General features: G+C 41.3%; 1 protein-coding gene and 1 long non-coding RNA gene across 2 annotated transcripts; one reads left to right on the top strand and one right to left on the bottom strand.

The window, feature by feature from the left end:
• Positions 1-2,259: 2,259 nt before the first annotated feature.
• LOC116221850 lies at positions 2,260-5,346 on the bottom strand. The gene is made up of 2 exons (XR_004164317.2): positions 4,531-5,346; positions 2,260-3,214 (listed from the first exon to the last, which is right to left on the bottom strand). It is a non-coding gene; the product is annotated as an uncharacterized LOC116221850 (long non-coding RNA).
• Positions 5,347-5,452: 106 nt separating this feature from the next.
• On the top strand, positions 5,453-22,418 carry wsb1 (WD repeat and SOCS box containing 1). Its single transcript, XM_012830496.3, has 9 exons — positions 5,453-5,903; positions 6,879-7,047; positions 9,430-9,707; positions 12,333-12,464; positions 15,149-15,249; positions 18,063-18,235; positions 18,835-18,948; positions 19,940-20,047; positions 22,178-22,418. The coding sequence occupies exons 1-9, from the start codon at positions 5,864-5,866 to the stop codon at positions 22,338-22,340; spliced, it is 1,278 nt and encodes a 425-aa protein (XP_012685950.1). The 5' UTR covers positions 5,453-5,863; the 3' UTR covers positions 22,341-22,418.
• Positions 22,419-24,160: the final 1,742 nt, after the last annotated feature.

Raw genomic sequence — 24,160 nt, 5'->3', positions numbered from 1 at the left:
AAAATGGGGAATTGTTGTCCGCGTGTATTATGCAGCCTTTCAAGCATGTGGCCTATTCAGAATCAGAATCAGAATAGTATTTATTGACAAGTAGGTTTACACCTACCTGGAATTTGCACTGGTGTATTGGTGCATACAGTGAACATAAAACATACAAACACAATAAGTACTACACATAACATAAAACATAAAAACACACTAAGTACTACACATGCGAGAAGTACTTCAGATAAAAACACAGTATATAGGATACAATATATATAAAAAAATGTATATAAAAAAGTAAATTAGAAAGTAAAATGCAAAATGCAGGGCAGGAGTGCAAAAGTGAATGTGCAATGTGCAGTGTGAAATGTAGTGTGTGTTAACATAACACAGACTTGAGGTGTGGGGGCGGAGTCCAAGTCAGGTGGGGGTCCCGGGCCTTGTTAATAAGGCCAACTGCAGCCGGGAAGAAGCTGGTTTTGTGTCGTGAGGTTTTGGTCCTGATGGACCGCAGCCTCCTGCCGGAGGGAAGGACCTCGAAGAGTTTGTGACCCGGGTGGGAGGGATCGGCCACAATCTTACCTGCCCGCCTCAGTGTCCTAGAGGCGAACAGGTCCTGTAGAGATGGCAGATTGCAGCCAATCACCTTCTCAGCAGAACGAATGATACGCTGCAGTCTGCCTTTGTCATTGGCAGTGGCAGCAGCGTAACCAGATGGTGATGCAGGAGGTGAGGATGGTCTGGATGATGCAGGTGTAGAAGTGCACCATCATTGTCTCTGGCAGGTTGAACTTCTTCAGCTGCCGCAGGAAGTACATCCTCTGTTGAGCTCTTTTGGTGAGGGAGCTGATGTTCAGCTCCCACTTGAGGTCCTGGGAGATGATGGTGCCCAGGAAGCGGAAGGACTCTGCAGTGTCGACTGGGGAGTCTCTCAGAGTGATGACCGATTGACCTGTATAGTTGGAATTGACATACACTGATATTGCAAAAGTATACGCCACGTGGACGACAATTCCCCAATACATTACCCCATCTACTTGCACTTTTTCACTCATGGAAATAGCTGCACATAACCAGTGTGAAGCATTAAGATTAATAACAATTGTATCATAACACCACCAATTTGGTCCTACGCAGTGTGGTCAGGACTGCTGAGTTCATCATCGGCAGGGAGCTCCCAGCCCTGCAGGACACCTACTGTACCATACACGATGCCTCAGAAAAGCTTGCAGGATTCTAAAAGACTGCTACCACCCATCCTTCAGACTTTTTACCCTGTTGCCTTCTGGTAGGCGTTACCGAAGCATTCGGTCTCGTACCCGGAGACTGGAGAACAGTTTCTTTCTAAGGGCCATCAGGCTTCTAAATGGACAATGATACACTCTCGCCACTTTCTCACTCGCCACTTTACACACTGTCACTTTCAACTACTGTTTGCACTACCGGTAATATTGCACTATACCTGTTACTCCCACACTTGATTTGTCTTTAGGTTAGCATAGGTTTATTAGGTTAGTATAGGTTATAATATGTGTATTACATGTTTAGCATATTGTAGTGTATATTTATTTGTATATTTAGTAGGTTTAATATATGTTTATCATATGTGTAATTTAGGTCAAGAGTACTTATATGTTATATTATGTTATGTTATGTTATGTTACGTTATATTATGTTATGTTATGTCAGGTTGCTGTGCGGTCTCTTGTCTTACGAATTTCAATGTCCAGTCTGTGTTGTGTGTTGTTCTGTGCATCTGACAATAAAATACTTGAAAGTTGAAACAATTTCTGTCATTACTGTGTGTTGAGGGCATCCAATCATAATTGCTATAATGTCCTCCTTACTTAAACTACAAAAATGTCTCTGGCCAATGCATTTTCCTATCTGAGAACTATTACTGATGACCTGATATGTTTGTGTACAAACATGTTGTTCCTCAAATATATTGAAATCTAACACACATTCCTCAGAATTTCGATCAAAAAGTGTAATAACAAAGCTACTTCCAGGTATGTAGTTCCTATGAAATACAGTGACTTAACTCAATGACTATGACTTGTTTGCCTATCCAATCTGACTAACATAAAATATGGCACCTGTTCTTGACACAATATTACACCACCGAGTTTGTAGGTATATCTTTTAAAAACTGTGCAAACTGACATACTATCCTCAAAAGAAATAGATTATTTAGACTAATAGACTATTCATTCCTACCATTAAAGTTACAGGTACTGAATGGTTGATAAATACCTCCTCACTACCACATGCTTAACATGTCTTGTCTTTAATGATGACAGAAGTATAATTTAATAACATATTTTGTACATCTTTATGAGCCACAGTAGTAATTAATGGTATTGCAGTGTCTTTCACCTCAGCTACTGGTCAGTTTTAGCATTCAATACAACAAAATAGATGCATATTTTCCACCTGAAAAGCATTTTGAAGTAGGTTTTTGGCTTTGAATGTTTTATCAAGGAACTGTTGAATGCCCAAATGCCTTCTTTGTACTGTGTTGCTCTCCGTCCCCTCTATGACATGCTGTGGGGCAAATGGATAAATCCCTCTGCTTTCAAATCCACTTCTAAGGTTTTTAGTCTTTAAGTCAATGTCCAACAGGTCTTTTAACTTCTGTGGATAATCCTCCTTCCTGATTTGGCCTCTGATAGCCCTCGCATGGCAACAAAGTTTCTTATGCCACTGTTTCTTTATCTCCCCAAACATTGCTTTATCCAAAAGTTGCAACACATGTGTCAGGTGAGAGGGGAGCAAAGTAGCACTACATTGTTTTCTTATGTCTTCTTATTGTTTTCTCATGTCTTATGGCTCAGCAATTGTCCGCGAAAGCTCCTTATCAAAAGCTGCCATGGCCATAAACTGGATGTCGTATTTACGATGGTGTAACGCTGCTAGAGTAAACAAGTCGACTGGAAGTGTGTCGTTTTTAGTGTTAGTATTTTAATACATCCTGGTTCCAAAGAAAAAAATCCCTATGAATGGGTTTTCTCATTAGAAAACTATTAGACCACATTAGAAAACTATTACCGTGTACAGGTATATTGTTATAACATTTTACAGTGTGTTGCTTCTTTTTAAATTCTTCATTTAGGTGTGAGAAATCAAGTGTCTAGTGATGGCAGGAAGATAGGTGCCATTCTTCAGGTGGAGGATCTCTGTATGCTGAAGTTGTTAATTGAGGCCTGATCTGTTCAATTCGGCAGACCTGTGAAAACAAACAAAACGAACAAAGCACTTGTTTAAGAAGTCTGTTTCAAAAACATGAAAATAAGCTGGAAGAAATGGCTGGATATAACATTACTAAGTTTTTATGATCTTGTATAACCATCAGTTGTGATATACATGGGTACACCCTGTGCTTCTACATAATAGTGTTGCTTGTCTTTAAAAGGGCAAAGTAGTGCGGTCTAATACACCAGTCCTGCAATAAATCTTTGCTTTATGAAGGTGATTGTATTCTGTATTAGTTTTAACTAATTTAGAGAGCTGTTGATTAAACCGTGTGTTCATTATAGAGGCTGCAGTTTGTAGTGCTATTGAATTTTATTGCATTGTGCTGACACATGTTTCTATTATTTTGACCACCCCATTCCAATCAGTGGGGCTGGGCTAAATAGTAGAGACACATTTGTGTTTAATTCCATACAGTTAAACAGCACCACAAACTACATCCTTTAAAATGATTATACCGTTGGATTGCCACCTCTCTTAAATAGTTTCAACGTAAACTCAATATAGGGATAACATGGGGGATTTATTGCAGTAATGTTGCATTAGACTGCATTCGTTTCCACTAGGTGTACCTAAAAAACTGCCAAATGAGTGTATTTTTTACATTGGATTATCCACAATCATATTTAATATTGCACTGTAGCAAAGGCTCAAAGCTAGTGCCTAGGTAACATCATAAGGGGATCTCTAATAAGATAAACATTGAAGATTGCATCACAACACAAATATGGGTCACTGCATGCCAACCCACCCACAGCCTTTTTTATGGAATTTCACGAAAAAATTCTGTTCGATTTGTCTGTTTTATTAATAAAGCTCTGCAAAATATGAACGAGCGTGCACACATCAATGTATATAAATTATAATCTTAGTCATTTATTAGTATTTCTTCTCCAGACTTTGATCATATCAAAACTAATATAGGTAAAATAGCTTTTACGTTATTTGCTTCCCATAAATGGAACACTGTTCAAGTGGAGTTGAAACTTACCAAGTATTTGTCTGTCAACCAATTTAAGAGCCTTTTAGATGCTAAGGATGTGCCTTAATGCTGTTGTTTTAAATGATTCTCTGATTTAATTCTTTTTACTTTATGTTATTTTTTTTATACTTAATTTCTGAGTTGTTTAATGTGTTTTGTTTATTTATTTTGTCTGTTTTGTTTTGTTATGGTTTGTTTATTTATTGTTGTATGTATTATGTAGCCTCAATCAGGGCATTGCTGCAAAAGAGCCCTGTGCTCAGTCAATTCTCCCTGAATAAACAATGATGATGATATGTAGTACTTACAACAGATCTTTCACTCATTTTCGTTCTTCAATAAAAATCAGAAGCTCTAAAGTGTGATAGAAATGTCCTCAAAATGAAAAAAGGGATTCATCCCATTTACTTCAAACATTTTCATAAGTAAGAACCAGTAACCATTTTACACATAGAAAAAGCAAGAAGGTACTATTTGTCACACCCTGTCCACCAAAGTTACATATTACAAGTTATACAAGTCAGTGTACCACCAAAATTATTTTGAAGCTGTTATTTTAAGATAAAATAGTTACATAATCATAATGTTGCTTTAACTCAGAGTGAACATACTCAGAGTTGATTGAACTAACTCAGCTACTCTGGAACCGAAATTTCCCATCTCAGGGTTCACCTACTCAAAGTTCAGGGTTAGGCTCAGAGTTTGTTCAACCTGCTTTCTGGAATACGCCCACAACACACGTGTTTGTTTACTAGCCAAATCTAACAACGCTGGTAATCAAACTTTAGCTACATTAAATTAGTAATCTACATTTTAGAGACAATTGTTTTTGTAAACCAGGCTTCCCAGTGAATTAAAATAGTAGATAGATAACTTTAACTGATATAAAATGGGCGCTACAAACACGAGCAGTTGTATCGTGTCCTCAGTCCACGTTTAATAGCAGCTTGCAGCCATAGACGCAGCCGGTTGCTCTGAATCGGTCGTGATCCTGTCGGAATTCTGTAGAGCTTGAGTCCGCTGTTGGAATATCGATTCTGACAACCGGACACGTAACATTTTGATGCTGGTGGCAGTTCCGTTTAAAGGTTTTATTTATTTAAGTATTTTTAGTTCTGTTTAAAGCTTGCATGAATGGATGCATGGCTGGGGCAAAACACCACTTCCTTTGCCAACATGCGCGCGCATATTTTGGTGACAAGGGAGGTTCCTCTACATCTCCTAGGCAACCACGGTGACGTGGGCGAATAAACTGTCTACCCATAAATACAATGTGCCCGATAGAGCTTAGGTAGCCATTGTGTGTTTATGCTGTCGTACGGTCGAAAGAAGCGATTCAGTTAAGGATTTCCAGACTTCGTAAGCTCGTGATTAACTTACGGTTTTGACCCCGTAACTTTAACATTTGGTGCATTTGTGTAAATAGACACTTACGTTTTAACTGAGTGTAGTGAATTTAACACAACCAAGCAACATTAGCTAGCTACGTGCACCTCCCTGCATTCCAGACGATCGAATTTTTTTCGGGGGGGATAGCCGTGTAGCAAGTATTTCAATCAGTAGCAAACTGTAATTTGCGCAACGTAACGTTACCATTTTAACTGATAAGACCTTCTTTTCAAGAAACGGTTTCCTCTTTAGATGGCAAGCTTCCCAGATTTTGTAAACGAAAATGAAATAGGTAAGTTGACAATGTTCTACTCTTTCCACCACATATTGGCGTGTCCATTTCGTATGTTGTTTGCGGACATGGTTGCATCCTTGAATGTGGCCATCAGCGAGCTAGAAAGCTAACCATAAAACAGGTTATATGAGCAAACTAATTAAGTATCGGACTGTTCCGTAAAACACTAAAGTATACGTTAGTTTGCAGCATTATTACTCAGTGATGTAATGTAATTATCGCTTGGGTGTGGTGTTAGGATGTTATTGTAAGATAGCTAACGTTAGTTATCGCTACTTTAGCTAGATATGTTAGCTATATAGATATACTTGTATATAGTTATATAATTGTAATAATTGTCAGACTTTATTCCGCAGTTACTGCTAGTTAACGTTAAGTTGGTCATCAATAATGACTTCGTCTTTGTTTCGATTATAGCGAGAAATGTAGGTACGTGTTTGCTTGTGATAACATTATTAATTCTGCTCGCCTATAATCTTTGCCTAAGCGTATTATATCCAAATAAATATCCCTATGTGCCAACCTGCCAAAATGCTGGTTTGAAAGCGCAGGCCAGACTTGCCAGACTTTTAGCTACTATTCTACCATCCCCCGTTAGTCACGTCCACTACCCCGAGAGCTGCAGGATGACGCATATTGTTCGACGCCGAGCTGCGAAATCAGATGTTGGTTTAGAGATTTAGCTACATTGTAACGTTATTGGTCTTTCGATTCTCATGACTCACCCTATGCATGCAAAACAAACGTTTTGGTATACCATTTAGGTTACCCCATATAGTAATTAACCCCATGTTCACCTTTGCCATCATTAACACTTACCTGATAAGTTGTATATAATGTTTTGATATGGAGGTGTGGCCCAATGCTGCAACAGTTTAACGCCCTGGCTGATTTGTTTATTTTAAAGTGTGACCTGACAATATTTGCATTATATATTGATTATGTTATGTCTCCTCACCCTGCCATCTTCAGGAAAGGCTAAGTTTGTTGGGGAACTCTTAGCTCCAGTTGCTCCCTTTGACCAAAAGTCTGGACGGGAGACTTGGACTGTTGCTTTTGCACCTGATGGTTCCTACTTTGCTTGGTCTCAAGGGCATCGTATTGTGAGGCTCCTACCCTGGTCAAAATGCTTGGCCGATCTGTGAGTATGCTTGGACCTCTTCACTTTTCTTGTTTTCTGAACGTAAAACAAATTGCACTTTCATGGCTCATTTGCTGTCAGCGAATATATTTCAAATCTCATTATAAGGAGCATGCCTTGCATCATCTTGCCTTGCATCATCTTGCCCTGCTATTAACATGCAAAAGCGATAGAATAGCAGCCAAGTCAATCAAATCTTATTATTGTCTCTCATGGAAAGCAAACCAGTTATTGTGAGGCTCATATCTCTTAATTTTGGCTGCCTGCCATAGGGCGCAGTGGTTGTTTTGTATTCAACGTGTGATGCATGAATCACCCACCTCTGCTTCAGATACAGAAGTTTACAGTTTGTTTTGTTTTGTCCCCTGTTTTATTTGAAAGTCTCAGCCTGCCATAAAAAAAGTTTTATACACCCCCTGGGATTTGTGTAAAGTGTGTCCTGTCAGTACAGATTAGCAGCTTGGTTAAATTTCAACAAGAAGGGGGAACAAAATCAAAGTTGTTCTGCCGAACAAAGCAAACTATATGAAGTTGCCAAATGACTCCTGTAGAAATAACCATAACCATAAAGACATTCTTGCATACCACGGATCTAGTACACGTGCCTTGTAAGAAATATACGGTAGATAAGAGGAAGTTGGTCATATCTTGTTAATGAGTAGCTGTGAAATAAATGTGAAAATACTCATAGCAGTTTTATGTAAGTTACATTTACTCATTTGGTAGATGCTTTTATTCAAAGCATCTTAGAAATGAGTTAGAGCAGGTCGCAGTCTCTGGCAACATTGAATAGGCAATGTACAAGACTTGCATCCAAGCATGTAGGTTTTAAATAAATAAATAACAACTCTTAGATTTCCCCACTAGTTCTGAAGTTGTTTGCGTTCATTAAAGCAGCAGGTAGTTTTGGTTTAAAATAAGCAGGCTATCTACCTGAAAGACATGTAAAAACCTTCCAAACACCAACAACAGAACAGTTGGCACTGACAAAAGCTTTCTAGCATGCTAATTGATATCTCTTGGTGACACAGTTGGCAACATTGGGTTGTGAAAGCTTTTCGTAAATTTCACGACCTGGGCCACAGAACTATATAGTGCAAAGCCTGGGATGGCCACATACACATGGAAAGAAGTGGGGACCAGATATTCAGCCATAGAGCGAGTTGATGGTGTACTTACTGGTCTACAGTGGCCTTCATTGTATGTGTGGTGAATACAAAAATAGGTGATGTCTTGGTTAAAAAAAATGAAGCAGAACAGAAATTCTGGAAGATATGGTTGATGTAATTTCCAGGAATTTCAAGGATAGACCAAAGAAAACTCAAGATTCTACAATGGTGTTTTTACAGGGTTATAATGTGCCTGTCAGTTGTTTGCACACCCAGAATGTTCTAGAAGTTCACAACTGTCCCTTCACCCCCTGTTCTGTGGCTGCATAAAGAAACCTCTGTCTGTTGTTCAGCTTGCCAAGGACACGTGGCATGTATTATCTACTACCATCCTGCCACATTCACTCCCATCGCTGCACAGTAGCTGTCTGTGAAAGCCTCTGGACGCAGTTTTAAACTTGGGTCAAACAATACCTCCTTGTGAACACTTAAACGTTCCCTAGCTGAAGCATAGGGTCAGCCTCTTGAGAGGATGGAATAGAGAGTAGGACTAGCTCTCACATTAAGCAATCGTCAGCAGTTTAACAAGGGACATGCAATATATTGTTCAGAACGCTTGGTTTGAGTGTTGTTTGAGTTGCTTCAACAGGAATGCAAGTCAGACTCAATCTGTGTGTATATTTTGTAACGTCAGGCGTAGAGTAGATGGTTAGCTACCCAGTAAATGTGAGCCATTTTGCTGAGGTTCTTTAATCCCCCTGCCAGCTTGTCAGCCATCATACTTACTATTCGAGTACTGCATATAAATGTTAGTTTATTTATTCTAAAGTGATGACTGCTCTAGTGCCTAATGGCAGGGAGTTCAGATGCAGAACATTTTAAAATATCTTGTCAGCCCATGTAACAGGTTTGCCTAATTTAGTTGGCCAAGCTAAAAGATATGTCAACAAGAGATTTTGTATTTACAAAAATATATGTCTGAGGTCAGCAAATGTAATGAGAACAGTCATGGCACCCAGCATAAAGCCTTGTGGCACACCACCAATAATATCATGCTAGTGACTAACGCATGTTAATACACACTATGTTAATGCGTGGTATATGTTGTTAATACAACATATAACAGACATGTGTCATGGGAAGGCCTACACATTTGCCCAGTCACATGTCATTTATTTTATTGTGAAAAATTGATTACGTTTGCAGATGAACAATATCATGTGTGAAATATGCGCCTTTTTCCCCCTCTTCCCTTACTTGTCCTCTTCTGCAGGTCTGTAAGGAAGGACGAGCGCAAAACTGGAGTCGGACTTCAGCGTCAGTCGCGGCAGAACAGCATTGGCAGTGTCACCCCGTTTCCAGGCGAACCACGTGAACACACCATTGACTGTGGTGATGTGGTGTGGGGACTTGCATTTGGCTCATCGGTGCCTGAGAAGCAGAGCCGCTGTGTCAACATTGAGTGGCACCGCTTCAAGTTTGGTCAGGACCAGCTGCTCCTGGCTACTGGCCTCAACAATGGCCGCATTAAGATCTGGGATGTCTACACAGGTAAGGCGATAAATCAGCTTTGTCAGTTTGCATGATACAAGTTGCATACCTGGAAGTTCATACCACTTAAGGAAAAATGTACGTCATTCTGCAAAGCCCCCACACCAAATAACATTATAGGTGCATGGAGTGTGTATTCTAGAGCATCGGTTCCCAAACTGGTTCCCCCAGGGGTAGGCAAAGTGGTTCAGGGGGTACGCGGGGAGAGAATTTCCGCCATAACAGAAAACGGACGGAATTCGCAGAATGTACCGTTTGAAACAGAATTGCAACTTTCAGACGGAAACATCATTTTGTGCATCAAAATCGCCCAAATTCCCCTGTATTTTGTCCTGCAAGGCTGTATTTCTTTCTTATAAACACAACAACGATCGCAACGATGAACAAGCATTAATTAGAAAACAAAACCACTGAGAAAATGTCACGTCTGTGCTGAACTCCACTCCGGCCACGCCCCCCTATTCAACACAGACCTCCGTAGCCTGTCAAATGAATTCGCTCATCTTCCCAATCGCCTGCAAATAATGTTTTTTTAGTCTTCTGTTCTGTTGATGGCTGGCAAACAACAACCTTAGAAGGTTGTTCTAGAGCTATCGGAACTATATATATATATATAATATATATATATATATATATATGTATATATAATATTATTTATTTATTTTTCCTTCCGTGATTATCTAAAACTCAAAGACCACTCAACATGATCACCCTACAGGCTGTACTGAGATTGATAACTTTAAATAACTAACTGTTTCAGTCTTAATTATTATGATGACCTTGCTTATCCTGCTCTCAGCACTAAGGTAATCTAAACCTAACCTTTTAAAATGAAGACTGAACAGGTAGTTCAAGTAATGCAGGGTCATTCCATTTGGTCAACATTTGTAACTCCCCCTCCTCCACATCCTGTTTTTGAGTTGTCGAGTGTGTCAGAGGTTTTGCAAAGGTAAGGTGTTGACTCCTTTCTGCTACTGGATGGAATGCCTGCCCTTTTTTTGGTTTTCCCGTCTCTCTCTCTCTCTCTCTCTCTCCTGTCTTTTCCAAATGAACCTTTGTCTGTCACCTTTCTGTCGTGCTGTTTGCAGACGTCTAGCCTTCAGTGAATGTCCCTGAAACAAACAAACCGCATCAAAGTGCAGAAAAATACCACTCCCCACCCCTTCTAGTCAGTGATTTGCTCAGGTGACGTGTCTTTCTGTGCATTTCTCCTTACGACATAAGGGTTTGTAAGGTTTGCGCAATAAATCTCCCTCTCTGCAGGAAAGAGAGCCATACAACTTTTTTTTTTGAATAGGCACTTTCCCTGTGTTTTCCAGTGCATTCCAGTTCACATATTGAGGGGTGTGTTTTGGCATAGCAGAAGGTGGGTGTGTAGCACAACAGGCCCGTAGGCAGCGCCCCTTAGCTATTAATTGCCAGCTGTGTCGACACGTGTGAATGGTGGTTTGACATGTTTCAGAGGGGCAGGTCCTGTAGCTGTGCTGCAATTGGCTGTTGATTCTGCTGCAACATGCAAGTTGTTTCATTGTTGATTTTAACACCCTTGCCAGTGACGCAGGAATAATCTTAACTTGCCACTGTTCAGAATGTAGTTCAGTTGAACAGATGTTGCAGAGCTGTGTTTGCAGTGCTTCAGAGACGATCAGAATTCTCAAAATTAAACTTTTGAGAATGAAGCTAACTTGAAGAAATCCCGTTGGAAATGCACCCAGCGCATCAACCACAATCGTTCCCTCGCTTAGACTTAATGTTCATGTACTGCCTATTATTTTTGAGCCAGACCATTATTATTACTGTCACATCATGTCACAATAATTCCATCTCTTGGGTGGGTTATGAATGGTTTGATTAATGGTGGTATGTATTTGGAAGTCGATATGATCTATTTTTTTTAAGGATTAGCCTTTTTAAGTAGCTGCAATTCAATTGCTGTTCAGGGCTTTGGCAATGTGGCGTAGCTAGGGACTTTCTGTAGTTACTGCTGCCTCACCTAGGATTCTAATCCTTTTTTGTGAAGAAGTAAAATAGTTTTTTAAAAAACAATTCCTCACTGTAAGGGGTACAGTTTTCCTCTTCTGCCATTTGTTCTCCTCCTGCTGTTTCTTCTTTTTCTGGCTTCTGCACCTTCTGCTCCTGCCACCGTGGGAGTCCACAGAACTCTTGCTGAAAAGAGTCAAGTTTGGTGCACTGACTGGGAACAGTCCAAGCAATTAATTCTTCCCCCTTTCCTTCGGCCACTGCCGAGTCTACTCCCACTTCTAGCACATTATGTAATCTTCACCAACTTTGAGCATGTTCATACTTGACTCAAACTTATTTTCTTTTCTTTTTTTACTTTGTATGCATCGTGGGTCCTTCAGATGATACATTATCTCATCTTTGTTGGCAGATGCTCTCCTAGGTTTGCTTGGATCCATCATTCCTGGTTACAGCAATATTTATTTATGAATTTATTTGTTTATTTACCCTCTCTAAGTGCATATTTATGTATTTATGTATTTGTTTGTTGCTATTGTGTTATTGTTTCCTCTCACTTAAACCTCAGTCTTGTTTAGCTGTTTCTGAAGTCGTATGCCTTGTTAGTGGTTTCTAATTGGTGGTCTTTTATTCTTGTTTTGACAGGCAAGCTTTTGCTTAACCTGATGGACCACACAGACATTGTGCGAGACCTGACCTTTGCCCCTGATGGTAGCCTGGTTCTAGTCTCAGCATCGCGGGATAAAACTCTACGTGTGTGGGACCTGAAAGATGACGGTAAGGATGAGGCCAAAACACTCACATGGACACAAATCCTCCAAAGCTACCACTGTTACTGTTACTGCTACTCAACTCTTAGATCATGGTGCTAACAACAGCAGGAGCATTGAGGAAGAGAGTGTATATCTTGCCTGTAATGGGTGTTCATATGCTCGTGGCAGTGCTGGCTAGCTGGGCGTTGTGGTCTAAAGTCTTAAAGGGGAGTGTGTGTGTGTGTGTGAGTGAAAAAGAGGGTGTGTGTGCGAGCTTGTGTGCTCAAGCGTGCTTTGTGTGAATTGTGACAGAATGTTTGTGTGTGTGTGTGTGTGGTGTGTGTGTGTGTGTTCCTTTGTTCAGTCACTATAGTTCTGTGTCCACGTTTATGAACAAAGGATGAGTCTATGTAAAGCGTGAAGTTTGATTGTTCCCTTCGCATGTGTGGCTATGTTAAGCCAATGTATATGCAATCCGTGTGATTATGGTGTCGAGAAGGGGGACATGGTTAGTAATTAATGCAAGACCCTATATCTCTGGGAGACAATACTAACAATGGCCCTCATTCTCGAACATTTTCTGAAGTTTCTTCTGAAATGTTTCTTACGGGCTTCGGAAAAACAACGTAAGCAAAAGACATCCGCCAAATTCATGCACGCTTGAAAATGTGGTCCTACGCAGCAGAAGTTTTCTGGGCTGTGCTCCCCCGGAAGAGTTTTCTTAAATTGAAAGCGCGTTCTCGTGCTCCTGAATTTGCATACATACACGCCCTGCCAGCTCCTTATAAGGGCACGCAACCGTAGTGACGTGTGCAGTCGGAATCGACCGAATCTACACGAAAGCAACTCGTAAACGAGTCATGTCAAAGCGGAAAGCGATCACCCTCGAGTAAACGCAGATCTAACTTCAACTATATATGTCTATGACTTGAACGGTGCAGAGATGGACTGTTGGACGGATGTAGATGTGTCCATTCTATTCCACTATAGCTATATCAACGTGATTGAGTTTAGTGCTTATTTATTTATTCACTTACATTTGCAGTGTTCGTGTACATTACATTTAGTCATTTAGCAGACACTTTTGTCCAAAGCGACGTACAAGGGATAGAATAGTCAAGCTACGAGCAATAGAGACCTAGTGTAACAATAAATACTACTTTACATAAGAAATAGAAAAACGAAATAGGAAATAAAAACGAAGTGCAGGAATGTAACTGCTATAAGTGCAAGTTAAGCACTAGTCGAAGTGCCAGTTAGGAAGGGAGGTGCTCTCTGAAGAGTTGGGTCTTCAAAAGCTTCTTAAAGGTAGAGAGGGACGCGCCTGCTCTGGTAGTGCTAGGCAGTTCGTTCCACCAACGTGGAACTACTTGAAAATTCTGGATTGCCGTACTTGCACAGACGGCAGTGCCAAACGACGCTCACTAGACGAGCGCAGCATTCCGGTGTAGTGCTTTTATTTATTTTATGACATCACAGTGCCTCGTAGAAATCATGACTATAGGCCTACATGTGAAACGTAATTTGTTAATGATACTTTAATCCGAGGATCTGTAGAGTTGATGTGAACGCAATCACCAACGATTTCTCACAAATTCATTAACACGGAGAGTTTTCTTAAATGCGATTCCCCAAAAAACCACAAGATGGCCCACGGGGCCATCTTGTGGTTTTTTAAGGAATCGCATTTGAGAAAACTCTGGCCGAGTTACGACTGCTATTTCGAGTTCGGAAAGTCTTCTGAAGTTCAGAGCAAATCCCAGATGAGAAAACTTTCATGAATGCCAAATGTTGTCCTAAATCCAATTCCTCTTAAATTCCTCTTAAATTCCTCTTAAATTCTTCTTAACTGCGTTCGAGAATGAGGCCCAATAACCCTTGGGTGTTGTGCAGTGTAGATCGGAATCGCTCCATTCGTTCCGTTTGCAGGTTGTCTTCCCGATTACTTGCTCAGCTTGCTCCCATCGCAGAGTTAGCTATCAGGCTTTCTGTTAGCTGCTTGCGCTAAACTTACTTGCTCTCGGTTAACGGGGCGTTCCTGGCTAACGAGGAGTCTTTTGCAGTCGTCGCCGTAAGATGAAGTTGGTTGCTTTAAATGTGAGAGCGATGGTGAAGAAAGCAGTGTGAGTGCTGAAGCAGAGATTCTATCTGTTCCCGGGCAACGCCGGTGGCGAGAGAACAAGCAAAAGAAAGTCCGTGGGTACGTCTCTTTTGTCCACTAGTTTAGGGGCCGTTGTTAAGGTGACATCAAGTGGCTACAGTTACAGATTGGAGGAGAGGCTGACTGTTTACGTAGGTTCCGGATTAAACCATACGCAAGTTCCAAACACAACGGACGAATTCCCGGTGTACCAACAACATTCTCAACACATGTTTTAACCCAATACAAAATGTCCAGAACAATCCAACTGGTATGTCAAGACTGTAAATACAGTTTTTAAATCCCTTTATCTGAACCACGAGGCCCAAGCTGCCAGAACAATTGGAGGTCTACCTTGTTAATCATGCGGGGATGCTTGACTGCAAAATTTCCCTTCAAGAAATCCTAAAGAAGTTAACATCCTGAATACTTTGTCTGGGATTTGTTTAATAAAAGGGATAAAAGAACTGGTGTTGCACAACAGTAACTGGATTGTTTTCGACAAACTCATGAACCATCTGATGTACTAAAGCTCTTTATGGTCTACTAATTGGTTTGTGTTTCTGCAGGTAACATGGTGAAAGTGTTGCGGGGCCATCAGAATTGGGTTTACTGCAGCGCCTTCTCCCCCGATTCCTCAATGCTGTGCTCCGTAGGGGCGGGCAAAGCGGTACGTACTTCCCTTCCTTACTCGTCTTGTTTACTTGTGACCTGTTGTCCTGCTTCTGCTTGTGAGGTATGATGTGTTCCAGGTAACTTGGAAGTCAGAATTTCAACTTGATGGGGCTGAGTAACAGGTTCATTTCAAGATTCCAACTTAGTAAAAGCCGTTCCAAGCTTTTTTTTTTACCCCCCTCTCAGGTTTCATAATTTCGAGTTTCTGAGTTACCTGGAACTCCAGAGCTATGTTTAGTTTAGCACTGCTCAGTGTCGTACTCGATCATCTGTGTAGTCTGTAGGTGCAGATATTGTTCTTCCTGGAAAAAAAACATGTCGAGGATTACTGTGTGTTGTATGAAATGATGAAAAAAAGCTTCCTGGATTTATGAAGTGTGCATGTAGATTGTATGCACTGTTTTTGTATGAATGTTGGGTTTAGCCATGGCTTAATATAACTGCATGGTAAACATGTTAAATTGATTTTAAACCCAACTGCTTTTGCATTTTTTATTCTTTATTTTATTCTTTTTTTTTAACGTCACAAATTGGCTCTCTATTGCTATTGTTGCTATTTTGGTGCAGGCATGTGACAATTGTAGCATTTAGCAAATTTTGTAGAAAATGGTGTGAGGACATGTATATATCCTCCCATATATATATATATCTGTGTGCCAGAACAGGCAGTAGCATTTGGGAAAGCTGTGTGCCTTAAACTTTGTGTTAGTTTAGAGGCGTAATCCTCCTCTGCAAAAATGCTAATCCTACAGCTTTAGGTGTGTGTAGGTGGGTGGGAGGGTGGGTGGGTGTGTGTGCGTGTGTGTGTGTGTAGGTAGGTAGGTGGGTGGGTGGGTGGGTGTGTGTGCGTGCATCCGTAAGTGTCTTGCTTTTCCTGTCCCAGGTGGTGGCAGAGCTCTGTGTGTGAGTAGTATTGGAGGGGAGCACGCCGCTGCAGGCGCTTTAGCACGGTTGCCACGGAGTGCCGCCTCCCCAGCCCCTGTCCGCAGGATGCTCTAGTGCCCATGCCTGCAGTCCCCCCCTCCTGTTGCCATGGTGAGGGGGGGCAGCCTTTGCTCCTGACGGCAAGGCTACCTGCATGTAGGTGCTGCACTGCATCTGTCTCCCCAGCTTTCTAGTGTCATACTCCATTTCGAAGACAAGTAGCACACAAAAATAACTTGGCAGTTGTCTTGTCTTCTCTCCTCTCCTCCCCACTCACTCCCCCCCCCCCCCCCCCCTCCATTCTTAGTACTTCTGCAGACACATCCGCAGTTTCCCTCCACACCTCACATTTCCAGTTCAGGGTTTAGTTTATTGATTGTGTGAGGCACTTTCTAAATTGGGGGTGAAGCCCCGTTAACCATAACTGAAGCGTTGAGGTCCTTAGTAACGTTCTTGGTAAACTGTTGTCTCTTTTCCTCATGTAATCCCAGCCTCCCCCATTCCCTCCACACACACACACACACACACACACAGTTGCTTGTAAGGGGTCAGTTCATTGTGGCATAAACGAGAAATGAAAAGGCTCTTTGTTCCTCAGGCGGGCAGCTTGCATTTCTTTAACTTCCGTCATCGTCAGCAATGAAAGTTTTGATTCGGGCGTCTTCCTCTAAAAGGGCTGAAGGCCAGCGTTGCTAGCATTAGCACTGCTCTCAGTTCTCCAGTTGCTTATACTCACTGGCGTGTTCACGGTTTTACAAGGCTAACATGAAGCATGACAAAACACAACTGCCTTGTAAAAGACAGAAACGTTTCTGTATAACTACACATGAGAAAGTCCAAACCGTGTCCTCAGTACACCCGGAGCAAATGAGTAATGTTAAATATGAATGCAGTAACTGCAAGCTTTTGCCAGCAGTGTCAGGCTCGAGAGTCCTTTCATTTCTCTTGTTTCTGTTTGAAGGAGGACAGCAACACTACTATGTATCCATGTAAAACTGCCCTCTTATTAGTGTTGGCTAGTTGGAATGTTAATACTGTTTGCTCAAGTGCAATGACTTCAGAAGTCATCATGTCACAAGACCTTGGTAAAGGAACAAACATAGACCTATATAGCATATTTAGCTTCTTGTTGTTTTTTTTCCTCATTAGAACCAAAAAAAAAGTGTAAGATAACACATTGCGCTGGAGCAAAAACAGCTGTGGCTGTGTAATTTTAGACTGTGTACTACTTTGTCACTTGATCCTGTGTGTTTGCTGTGTGTTTTTGCCAAAGGTTGTTTGCCTTTTGGCCATCAAATGTTCTCTTCTCTTGCAGTATCTGTCTCTCCATAGGCCTTCGCTGCCGGCGCGGGCCTTTTGTAAACAAGTGAACTAAAACTGAAAGGGGATGCCAGTGGAGTAACATTATGTTACCTTAAGTTACTACTTGTTTGTATATTCTTTTCAAAACTGTTGTAGTGTTTTTCTTTTTTTCGTAAAAAAATATAGAGAAAAAAAACAGTAACTTTTTTTAGTTTAACTTACCTTTTTGGAATGTTGAATGGTATTGCAGACCATCTGGAGTTGTAACAAAATGTAGTTTTAAAGAACTCTGTATGATGTACTTATTAACTACTGAACCATGTTTTGAATGGGATAGTAGTGGAAGGTGTAGCCATATGCAACTATAACATAGCCTTGCTGCTTGTGTGGCATGTGCACAATGCTTTTTGTTTGTTTTTGTTTTGTTTTTGCATTAGTTTGTAAACATACAACAGTGACACTGAGCATACGTTGGGCACACCATTAAATTGTGTTTGTAAAATCTTTCATTGAGTGTATATAGTGTTGCTGTCTGGATATGGTGAGCAGTCGCGCTATAACAGCTGTATTTTGCTCTTCCAGGTGTTCCTGTGGAACATGGACAAGTACACGCTAATGGGGAAGCTGGAGGGCCACCACAATGATGTGGTGTCGTGTGAGTTCTCCCCGGACGGAGCCCTGCTGGCCACGGCCTCTTACGACACACGCGTCATCCTGTGGGACCCTCACATGGGCACGGTGCTGTTGGAACTGGGGTGAGTCATGTCTGTAGCTCTGTACTTATAAAAAAAAAAACTTTACACTAATCCTTAAGTAGTCCTTAACTACTTTTTACAACAGTAAAGTATTTAACAGACGTAAACAGACGTTTTAACAATTGTAAAAACAATAATTAGAAAAAGACGTTATAGTAATAGCAAAACTCTGTTTATATTTATAAAGTATGCCAAATGAATTGATTAGACAGATTTTTTATAATGTAAATATACAATATGTTTTTTTTTCTCCAAAAAATAGAGTTGCATACTTGCTGAGAACCAATAGGCAAAGTTTAGTAAGTTTTATGACAGTGCTTACTGTCATAATTACGTACCAATATATGGTATTTAGAATATTCTGTAGTAATATCAATGTGGGTCATGTTCTTAATAATAACAATATTCATATTAAAACTTTAGTGGACACTACAATGGCAAAACTAGACAGACTAGAGTGTTTTGATGGTATTTGATATGTGGTTTGTTCTTGCTCTCTCCATAGTTTCAGAAACAGAATTCAGGAAACGGCTGATGACACACGTTTGCCATCATTCTCCACTGTGCTCATCTTTGACCCCCTTTGTCTTCCCATGCAGGCACCTGTTCCCTCCCCCCTCGCCTATATTTGCAGGGGGTGCCAATGATCGATGGGTGCGCTCCGTGTCCTTCTGCCACGATGGCCGCCACATTGCCACAATTACTGATGATAGGTGAGGAAAACATTTCAAACTTGTGAGGTTTTAGTCAGGAAGTTGGTTCGGTTGGATTCATTGAAACTATTTTCACTTCACACTCGCCTAGTAAATATGCTGACCTCTCCCTTTTTAAGCGTTCTTGTGAATGCTTACACAATCGGGTTTCCCCTTTCAACAAAAATAGGTTATTGCATAAAAGAAAATCTCTACTCTGCCTTCACCCCCCCAAATTCCCCATTAACTCCTGATACATTTCACACCATATTGATGCTTTGTTGTCGCTTACCACTAAACAGAAGTTGTTTGTAATCTCAACTCTTCTATCCAACCCCAAACCATAAAGTAATTTAGCACCAGACCCTACACACCAGTTTAGCCTGGAGCTGCTCATAAGGCTGGAAGCGGCGGCGTTGCTTTTAGTGCGTAACCAGCGCATAGAGATTCGGCCCCGAGAAAACTGTTCCTCCTGCAGGAAGAGTCTAGAAGGGAGAGGGCCTGGAATCTCGTGCCTCTCACATGACCACCATTAATCACTAGTGAGAAACGCCTGCTCTCAGGGATCTCGCCGTGTGATTGGAAAGCAGCCGGAGGAGAGCGGGGGAGGGGCCGTTCTCCTTGGCCCTGGAGGCCTGAGAAGCAAGGCTGTTTTTGCTCGACAAAATGGAGGACAGAAGGGGGAGTACATGGGTGGAGCAAGGGGTGGAGCAAGGGGTGGCAAAACAATCTGCTCTCTGCCGTGGAAGTGTTTCAAATCTGGAAGAGGCCTCTGTGAATTCAGAGAATTTTCGATTCGATTATAAAAACTGCAGTGCTTTTTGTACAGCTTGGTGTAGTGCATCAAATGAAATTGGATTAGATTAAAATATTGATATTTTGTGTATGCGTAATGTGTTGTGTGTGTGTGTGTGTGTGTGTGTGTGTGTGTGTGTTTGTGGGAGAGACTGTATGGAGAAAAAGAGTATCTTTTTGGTTTGTTTAATATCTGGTCCTCTGGTTGTGACTTCAGGCTGCTGCGTTTCTGGAGCATTGAGGAGAAGTCTCCTCAAGCTATTGCCCCTGTCACCAACGGCCTCTGCTGTGCCTTCTCCACTGGAGGGAGTGTTTTAGCTGCCGGGTGAGTGGGACCAGTATTCATCCTTACCCTCTACACACGCCACACACACACACACACCACACACACACACGCACCCCACACACACTACCTGCTCCAGCTCTATTGGCGCAGAGTGTCCATCACACCAAATGTCCTGAGAAATCTGAAAATGCCCTTTCACACATGTAGCCTAGGAGAGTAGGACACACCAGCTACAAATGATGACCTGAGAATTTCTTATATGTTCAAAGAGTAAGCCATTCTCTATTCCTTAATGATGAGTCTGCTCCACAGCCATGAGTGTGACTCAACATGGACTTCCACACTGACAGTGGGAGGGGGAGGGGGCGGGCAGGTTGGAATGGGACTTATGCTCATCTTAAACTCACAGACATTCATGTGACCTGAATGCGTATTCTCTTCATTGCATTTTCTAGTTTGACCTTCAGTGGCATGCAAAAGTTTGAGTGTTGTATCATAGCATTCCCTAGTTCTCCCCCCGCGGCTAAAAAAACGCTAAACAAAGATGTCTGCTATAAATCAAAATAGTGTTCAATTAATGAACCTTAGACATTTCAGAAGTGACGAGTGTGCACACAATTAATGAAATCTTGTTTGACAACAAAGGGGGAGTTCCCTTGATTTCCTTGTTGTTGTGCTCTGTTGTTGTCTTTTCAGAAAGAAATAACAATAGATAGCACTACTATTTCAGATGATAACCCTGATCTCAACAACGACACACGCATAATATAGTTGTATTTAATTTATTTACAATATTTTAGACAATTTGAATATAAAGATGACAAAGACAATAAAACAGATGAAAACAGATAAAAAAAGAAAAAAGAAATGGCCCCCCCTTCAGCGCCCTACCTGTCCCGTCAAGCTGCTTTCTTTCTTTTCCTCTGACCTGAGAGAAATGCTATGTAAGATTTGGATTGGGACAGCTATTGACACTTCTCAACTCTCAGAGCTTCCGTCGGTGCCAGGGCCTTTCTGTTTGTTTTCTGTCCTGTGGGTAGATAACATCAACCACATGGAACAAGCACATGGATCCCATGTGTACAGCACAGTACAAGCAGTGCTGCACCAGAGCAACTTCGTCCTCTGAGGACCCACTTCTTGGGGACCTATAAGTCAGCAGGCAACCAAGTTCGTGGTCAACCGTCTGTATCATAAACTCAACACCACCTCACCCCCGCCTCCACTTTCCAAAATGTAGTTGGAGTCTCCTCAGTTTCAAATGTGACGTGCTGCTACTGTTGTACGACAAATTCAATTGCACCATTCATGAGCATTTACAATTATAAATTACATTATTGTATTAAAAATTACTATTTCAACTGTGGTGTCAATTGTGTTCTTGTTTCCACCAAGTACCAGTGGTGGAAAGTAACTAAGGACATTAATTATCTCACTCCCCCTCAGATTGATCTGGTGTCCCTGTGTATGAAACTGTATATGAAGTAGCTCAAACTAGGTCCACCTCTAGCAGCTGCAACAGTAGCATGCTGACGCATTGATGCTTTAGTATTAATAATTGAATTATGTCATTGAAAATCAGGCTGAATTTTGTATTGAGGACGTAGGAGAGGTTTTCCTCTGATGAGTCTTCCATCACGGTTATATTTGTGATGGTGTAGCGGCATAGTAAAACAGTGCTGCTTAGAGGAGCCCATGGCTGCTGATTGCTGGGACAAGGCTTGAGGAGTCAGAGTATTTATAAAGCTTTGAAATTTGCATCACCTGGCCTCTCCTAACGATGAAACCATAGAAATTAGGTAATCTTTTACTCGCTTAGCTATTCGCAGTAAAAGACATTTTGACCAGGGGTGCCCAAACATTTGCATGTCACTGCATCTACAAAATATCATGCTTCCACACAGCGAAAAAGCATACGCTTATTATCAGATAGATTAGCCCTCACTGACATTCTTGTTTACATGTTCATTTTAAATGACAAACTGAAATGATTTTCCATAAAAGAATGATCTCAAACTGATTTTGACATGACCTGATATTCTGTTTCACCTCATTCTGTCTTTTTTTTTTTTTTCTTTTTCTTTGTTCCCCCTCTCACATGCACTTATCATCTGCCTTGACTCTTTACTGTGTCATTAATCCCTTCCACCTCCATCTCTCTGTCCGTAGGTCTCGTGATGGCAGTGTGCACTTTTGGACGTGCCCGCGCTCCATCGCCAGTCTCCAGCACCTGTGCCGCATGGCGCTGCGCCGCGTCATGCCCACGCAGCAAGTGCAAACCCTCCCCATCCCTGTGTGTATGCAGGACTACCTGGCCTACAAGACTATCTAGCCCAGCTCTGCGCCGATCCCTCACTGTACAACCAAGGATATTTGATTCTTTTGTAGAAAAAGGACAGACAACCAAAAACAGAAAAGAAGCAAAAAAAAAGCATGCTTTTTATGCAGACCTCATAATGAATGAAGTATAAAGAGCTGTATTTTAGACATATGAGGTTATTTTTTTTGTTTTGGTTTTGTATTTATTTATTTTTGTAAGTGTTGCTTTCCAGTGTTTTTTTCATCTGTGTTCTTCCTACCTGGATGTCAAATGATATATTTTTCTTTGTCTGTTTTTCCTTTGGAGCGAGAGCATTTCTGTGGGCCCATCGGAGTGGCAATGGTATAAGGCCTTAGCGAATACAGAATATCACCTCTGCATCACCATATGATGCTAATAAGGGTGTGCAGATCCAGTGCAGTTTTCCTTCACCACTGCCACCACTATACCACTCTAACCTAATGCAAGTGTCAAAACAGGACTGCCTGGATGGGATTATAAAAAGCGACTGCTTCTACTGCTTGAAAACAAGTGGTAGTAGACGTGTGAATCCTTAATACTTCATGACTTGAAAGCAGTGCTTCCTCTGCCTTGACTTTCTCAAAGGAAGGAAAACTGCACCTTTCTTGAGGACCGAGTGCACAAATGTGAGCGAGTGGTTGACTGAGATGAGGGAAGTGTTCTTTTAAGGAGTGAGTATTTTTATTTTATTTACTTCTGGATTGAAAGGCTATGAAGGGAAGCAAGGCTGCGAATTGGTGTGTGGGGTGTGTGAGTGTGCGTGTGTGTGTGTGTGAGAGACCTTCTCTGGCAGGTGAATGTGGAGTGATTTCAGGGAGAGAAACGGCTTCTCTGTGTGCCTCCTGAGTTGGTCCCAGGTCTTTGCACTGCCCAGCTGTAGCGGTTGTGTAACTTCACACGCATGTGGGCATGTATATACATATTTAACACAACACACACACACACACACACACGTAACACACTTAAAGTCTTGAGACATGACAAGAACTCATTGGCCTGCTTGTGTTCTATTGCTGAAATGTACATTTCTATCTGTACAAAAAATGTGACTGTATGTATGTATGTTTTCACAAATCAATACACTAACTTTACAGGAAGTTTAAAGATCCTGTTCTTTACGTCAACATCTCTGTAATGTGAAGTGTCATGTACATGAATGATTACTATGATTACTTAAATGAGTGGATGAGGAGGGAGTGCCTCCTTAATTGGCCATTGACTGACTGGGTTCCAGCAATCTGTTGCGTGTGTGTGTGTGTGTGTGTGTGTGCGTGCTTGTGTGTGTGGAACTCGGAAGCTTTATCTGTAACATCTCTACAGTAGATTTCCATGGAAATGACTCATAGACCGTTGTACCATTTGAAACCATACATACATGTTTTTTTGGTGTTACTTTTTTTTTTTTTTTTTTTGGTCTCGTTTCTAGCACAATGGTGCTGTTACCATGTGGATTGGTGTGTGCACTTCAGTTCTGTAATACTGGGTGTTGCTTCTGAAGGTTCAGAAAACTTTGGGACATGTCTCTCTCTTAAGGGCGTTGTGTTGGGGAGCTGTAGTGGGAGAAACTGGGTGTAGACACGGTTCAACGTGAACAATATAATGTGATAATGATGATGATGAACCAGAGAGTACGATTTCAGTGTGAATGTCATTGTTGTGCATTGTTTTAGTGAGTTGCATTTGTTTGTCTCCTTTTTGTCAAGTTGTCTTTTTTTTTTTCCCCATCCTTACATACAATAGAAACAATCTTGGCAATAATATTTGCTCTGTTTTCTTTTTGTTTGACTTTTTTTACCATCTGTGCTGATGCC

The sequence above is a fragment of the Clupea harengus genome, chromosome 9 (assembly GCF_900700415.2).
Source record: "Clupea harengus chromosome 9, Ch_v2.0.2, whole genome shotgun sequence".
Classification (NCBI taxonomy): Eukaryota; Metazoa; Chordata; class Actinopteri; order Clupeiformes; family Clupeidae; genus Clupea; species Clupea harengus.
The sequence above is the reverse complement of the archived record's forward strand: the minus strand, read 5'-3'. Positions and strand labels throughout refer to the sequence as shown.